Genomic DNA, 6,520 nt, shown 5'->3' with positions numbered 1-6,520 from the left:
CCGAGTAGTTTCCCTAGTGTAAGAAATGGTAAGAATACATAAAAATATGTGGTGCTCATCATTCCCCATTATATTGCTTTGAAGCTTTATAATGTTTTCATTCATTAATTGGAGTGGTTTTATTCTGGGTTGTTTGATTTTATTGTCTGTGATGGTATGAACAGCTATTTTGAAGAAAACAAAGACATTATAATAGCTAGTGCTGATTTAATATCATCTTGTTTTGAAGTTCCACCAAGTCTTTGTTCTGTCTCCATCTGTTTAATCATGTTGTATCTTATTGAATTTTATTATTTGTGATAGTATAAACAAAATTTGGACAAGGAGGTAATGTAGAAATCATTGTTGATTTTCTGTTAGTTGGTTCTGAATACCCTGTAATACTTTTATTCTCTTGAATGATTTTACACTGTCTTTTAATGTTTGGTACTCTATTATATGGAGGTATACTCAAATATTTCAAGGAAAGAGACACTATGATAGTGACTGTTATGTCGGGTTGTCTTTTGGTAAAACACTATGCTGCTTCAATTGTTCTATTCTGATTTGGGTTGTTATGTCTTCTTTTATCTTAATCTTTTTTTAAAAACAAACAAACAAAAAACCTAACAATGAATTATGGGCATTGGGCCTCTAAACCATGTAAAATTGGACAAACAAAAAACACGGCACTCCAGCACCTGTGAGTGCAGGCACATAGAGGTGAACATTGGGAATGAGTCTTATTAGACCATCACAGTTGCTCATGGCAGTAGAGACAGCTCCATGAAGTCAGGATATAGGCACAATCAGTCTGCAAAGGTTCTGTTCTTCAGGTTCCTTCTGAAACACTTCCCGGTCATAGTTATTCACAGGACTGGTTATATTCCCTGGTGCACAAGAGAAGTCTCAGACTATTCCACAATAGCCCTGGGAGCTACTAGATGAATGTGGCACTTTAGTCTGAAATGCAAATCTCTTCCAAATGCAGTAATGTTAAAGAACAATTGCTCAGGGTTGGAATACAGGTCCCTCGCTGACCTCTTTTTGTGATTTGCAGAGAGGGTGTGGAAGGTATAATGTCCTAGATTTGTGCTGACTGGAGTTTCCAGCTCATATTTTCTATGCCTCCTCACTGATAAATCTGTTTGCACTGTCTCTTCATTACCAGCCCATCCGTCCATGAGGACCTGATCTCAGTCAGCACCACTGGCCGAGACTCACCAGATTGATCACAGCACCATCGGTGGGTCTCACCTCCAGATGTCGGCAAGCAATGCCCCAGCTGCCCAGATAAGTTTAAAAAAAAAAGATGTGGCGACAGTGGAGCCCTATCCATGGCATGCAGCTCTGCTCTGGGAAATTGGAGCTGGTGGCTGGGCTCCACGCAGGGCTGGAAGGTGTGGGGCTGTGTGGCAGCTAGGCCTGGGCCTGGAATAAGTTTTTATATGTACCCAGGCTCATTAACACACACACACACACACACACACACACACACACACACACACACACACAATCTATGTACCATGTATCTAGAAAAGTATGAATTTTTGAGTTTATATTGAAACAATACATTCCAGTCTGGCTTCACAGGGTTGATTAGAGTAGCTGTTTCTCAATCAGTTACTCCCTTTGCCATTCAGTGGGGAAACGGGCCCCCGTCATTCTTGGTGTATTTACCTTCTGGATCTAATTTGTTCATACAGCCACGTTCCACCCATCATGTCTTAGGCATGCAATCTGCACCTCAGGTTGTTTATAGTGTATCAGGAAATGCCTCCTGGCATCAGTAATGGCTATTGGCTTGATGTGCATCTTTTCCCAAATTGCTTGGGCTCCCACACCCAGCTCAGTCTGCCCCTTTTACAGTCACCTTCTCCACCTTGTTCTGTCTGACTTGGAGCAACATGACACCCTCCCCTACCCCAGTGTGTGGCATCTTGCTCTTCCACATGTGATTTTAGGACTGAATTAATTAGGAAAGGCAGGGTACGAGTCAAAAAAGAAAAAGAAGAAAACTCTGTAGTTTCTGATAACAGATGAACTTGATTTAGACTTGTTTCCAAGTGAGCTGAGCAGTAACTCATCTTTAATTCAATATTCATTGCATTGAGGTGTTGGATTTTGAAGGAATACAAAAAGGCAATGACAACAGTTTTCTAGACATCCAGGAAAATCAGAAGAAATGGTAATATATTAAAACAGATCATAATATCAGAAGTGATCACTGAGTTTCATAAAAATGTATTTCAAAACAAAATTAACTATGAATATACTTTGCCTGCAATGATCACAAAGTTAATTGAATCTGACATCTCCTAGTAGTCAAAATGGAATCTATAGCAAGCCTACATAATCAGTGACTATACTGAAAAACAGTTTTTATGAATTTGAACATCACAGCCATCATTATTTTGTTTCATTCCAATTTTTTTGATAAAATTAAGAAAAAACATTTAATTTAATCAGCACTTTATTAAAATTGATGGAGTTAACTGGGGTAAATTAAGATGGTCCCAGGAGAACTGGACAAGGTGAATCTGCATATCTGACAGTGATTTAGTCACTTTCTTTACATTACACAATAAATAATATGTGTCATCAAGCAAATTCCATGAATGTATTCAATTCCTAATCATTCCAAGAATGTGGATTAAGTTAATCCTTTGCCGATTTTTTTTCCCAAAAGAAATTAAAGTGCTTTTTTTGGGACACAGCCTCGTTCAAGAACATAGCTGAAATCCTGATGGAAAGGGAAGCTTCACTTTAGGTTCCATCTCTTGACACAATCTTCAGAACAATGGGTTTTTCTGGTTGAAGGAATCTATTTCTGCTTAGTTTTATAGGGATCTGTAACAGTTGAAGAAGTGAATTGTGAAACAACCAGTAACTCCAAAAATCAGAGATGAAAGAGTGAACCAACAACAGTAATGCTTAAAGCATAAGAAGTACTTTAGCATGGTATTATCTTGAATCACTTAGTTTCTAAGTTGAGTTGAAATGGGATAGTTAAAGTTTTCATCCAAATATTCACTTAGTACTAACATTCATTCTTTACTGGACACGTGACAAAATTATTTACCTAGTCTTTATTTTCATTGCTGTAAATTGTAAGGTTTTAAAATTAAGTCAGATACTTAGATATCAGGGAAAACTGTTTGTCAAAGACATAAAATGTTAATTTTGTAATTTTGGAAACTTGCAAGATAGCCTGAGTTGACATTGTACCTTTAAACTGTATAGGAATTCTCTAAAGGACCTTGGCAGCCATCAAAATTGAATCCATTCACTTAATGGTGGTGAAATTTTAATGAGAATTAAATTTTTAATCTTTAAATCTCTCTTGGCTTCTAAGAGAAGTGCAAATGGGAAGCTTTTGAGTCCTATAGTTATCTGTCTAAACTATTCTCCCCATTCTCTCTCAATAATTTGTTCACCCATGTGGAACATGCAACCAAGTACTTTTCTGATCATATCACAGGGAGGAATAAGCATCGTGTTATGCAAATTCCATTTTACAAGTAATTGGGAGTTTACCATGGAGGATATGTCCATTCCATGTGTGCCAAACATACTCTCTTTAAAGAGTAAAGCTGTGATTTTTTTATACACAGGAGAGTAAAACAGCTACCATAAAGACCAATGGAAATGATAATCACCTCTATCTGCTTCCTGTCCACTACAGAAAGTCAACTGAGAGAAAAGCAAGATATAAATTCAAGAGTACTAGAAATTAACTAAACATTGCTTCATATGAATCAAAGACAATTATCTTTTGGTTCTGTAGAGGAAACATTTCAAATACTACTCTAAATGTATAACCATATTATGGTAGAATTACAAATGGTATACTTGTAATTTCTCCAGAGGCAGGACAAAAAAAAAGATACATATACAGACAGAAAGGCATCCATGCTCACACACACACACACACACACACACACACACACACACACACAGAGAGAGAGAGAGAGAGAGAGAGAGAGAGAGAGAGATACATACATATACATAAATATCATTAGTTAATATGTATAAATAAAATAGCTTAAAATTTTGCCTAATAATTTTGAAACAACCACAACTCACTTCTTAAATGTTTTATCATTTACAATGTGCTTGACAGGGCAATCCTATTTGAAGGCAAAATTGAACAGATACAGAAAGAATAGTAGGAGATGATCTACAAAGGACTGGGGATATTCTTAAAAACAGAATATATAGAGAATCAGGTGGGATAGGTTAGTGAAAAACATGTTAGTTTAAGTGATTATAGAAGCCTACAGTAAATAAAAACTGAACAGAAAAGTAAACAGGCTGGAAAAAATGGGAAAGGCTACACAGAGAAGATCAGGGATTATGTAAGACCGAAGAGTAATAACAATAAGAAGAATTGTGCAGTTTTTAAGAGGCTATAAAGGGCACCCAGTTTGTCTTCAGTAGATTCCATGAAATGTGAGGTCCAGTAGTCAGGAGAACACTAAGTGACTGACTAAGTAGTAATTCTTTAAACCAGTCACTCTCAAGCTGGGTACAACATGAGAACCAAAGGAGAGATCTGAAATCCACACTTTTGGTGAAATATTTTTAAATATCTGAGAAGACTCAAGTGACATTATTTGTTTTAAAGCCAATACTAGGATTTCAACGTATTGTCAGTGACTCCAGTGTACAGTCCATGGGTAAGAACCACTGTTACAAGGAAGCTTCTGTACATTCTGTTAGAAGACACCACTACTCAGACATCATGATGAGCAGATCATTGTACCTCATGATAGTGGGCAACATATCCAATCTCCAACTTGCATGAACAAATTTTAAAATTCATTCATTTTTAAAGAACACACATAACCACACCATGCTAACCAACATGGAGCCTAAACGATTATTATTGTGCTTTACACATGCTGATTTACAGCTCCAGAATGGAAACTTCTGAAAGTTTATACCTGGCTCCAAATATATCTTTTTTCTACATTGAATAGATTATGGGAAGATATTTTTTCTGTATAGATAGCTTTATTTTTTTAAAACCTCCTTAAAAACCACTATTCTGTGAAAAACATTGTCTCACCTGTGTTTCTTTACAAGGTTGTAAAGAGAAATGTTGCATAATTATGATAACAGCAAGTTTCATGTTCATAAGTGCAAACCTCATACCAATGCAGTTCCATGGTCCAGCCCCAAAGGGCATGTATACGTAAGGCTGAATGTTTTCTTTGTTCTTCTTGCTGAACCTGTTGCCATAATAATTCAAAATACGTGAATGAAACTTAATGACCACATGAGCTTCATCTCTGGGGTTCTTGGAAAGATCCCTACAGTCAGAATTGTACAGGATAGTTTTTGACCTATTTACTGAAACCCTGATGTATTTATTTTACTTAAGAATTGCATATTAAAGATACTTTCCACTCCCCTTACATTCTGCAAACATCCCATTTCCCTGAGATGAAGGCAGTCAGTGCTGTTTGAAACAAAATATATGTTAAGACATTAACCTTCCCTTTAAGTCAGGTAGTAACTAGACTAAATGACCAAAAAGCATCTTCTAGTCTCTACTGAAAATTCAATTGATCACTTGCTCACTGGGGAAGAAGGAGAAAGTCTGTGTCACTATGAGAGTGTCACTTTTCCCTTAAATCTTTTCCTCTGTTTTTTTCTTTCTTTTTTATTCTTCTCTTTTCTTTAATCTTTCATCATTTTCTTGTTTTCCCCATTCCCCCTCCCTATGCATAAAATGATTAATTTCAGATCTTTTATAAGAATAGAGATGATTCTCTATTAAGTTACCCCATTTACTTCCTTGTCTATATCATCCATTGGGCTAAAAATTTACTGAAAGTTTAAACATTTCTCTTATTGCAATTTGACTAATCATATTTGATTGTATTAAAAATGTGATTTACAGGGCTGGGGATCTACCTCAGGTGCTTAAGCACCTGCCTGGCAAGCACAAGGTCATGAGTTTGATCCCTGGTACCAAAAAAAAAATCCCTTTGTAAAAATTTGATTTAGGAAAAGTTATAAGGTCATTCAAATTGCAATTTTAAAGTATTTCTTATACTTTGGATAATGTTCTGGAATATTTACAAGTGGTGTGTCACAGCAGAATGTGGTGGTGTGTGGAGGGGAAGCTGGCATGAGTGTACTGTTGTTGGGGCAGGAGATGGACCAATAAAAGCACGCACAATAAAAGTATCCTACAGACATGTCTTATATATTGTATTTGAGTACTTTTAAACTAATGTCCACAGTGAATATATTTCAACATATGGATTACAGTCTGACTCAGTCCCTGACATGATCTATTCGATGACTGAATGAATAGAGGTACAATGAGCATTTCCTAAGTGAAGCTATGGAAAGAAAACTTGCTGAAGCTTCAGGAAGCACTAAGTTCTTCTTATCCATAAAATGGAGAGCTGAACTGCTCAATCACCTCTCCCATAAGTAATATGTAATATGTAATAAGTAATATGTGCAGTCTATAGATTATTACTATGTAAACCATGGGTGATAATCATATGAGTTCCTGACATCA

The 6,520-nt window shown here is 36.3% G+C and overlaps 1 protein-coding gene across 2 annotated transcripts in view; it reads right to left on the bottom strand.

Annotated features, from left to right (window-relative positions):
* Nucleotides 1-2,047: 2,047 nt before the first annotated feature.
* LOC100719785 (cytochrome P450 3A14-like) overlaps nucleotides 2,048-6,520 on the bottom strand; it is a 60,001-nt gene continuing 55,528 nt past the window's right edge. For both annotated transcript variants that reach the window (XM_005003701.3, XM_063234186.1), the window contains 2 exons: nucleotides 5,051-5,213; nucleotides 2,048-2,829 (listed from right to left, as the gene is read on the bottom strand). In XM_005003701.3, the coding sequence (XP_005003758.2) occupies nucleotides 2,746-2,829; nucleotides 5,051-5,213 (247 nt within the window). In that variant the 3' untranslated portion in view covers nucleotides 2,048-2,745. The remainder of the gene's footprint in view (nucleotides 2,830-5,050; nucleotides 5,214-6,520) is intronic.

Source organism: Cavia porcellus, unplaced genomic scaffold, assembly GCF_034190915.1.
Source record: "Cavia porcellus strain 051 isolate PalLab524CR breed Dunkin Hartley unplaced genomic scaffold, mCavPor4.1 scaffold_23, whole genome shotgun sequence".
In the NCBI taxonomy this organism is placed as follows: Eukaryota; Metazoa; Chordata; class Mammalia; order Rodentia; family Caviidae; genus Cavia; species Cavia porcellus.
The sequence above is the reverse complement of the archived record's forward strand: the minus strand, read 5'-3'. Positions and strand labels throughout refer to the sequence as shown.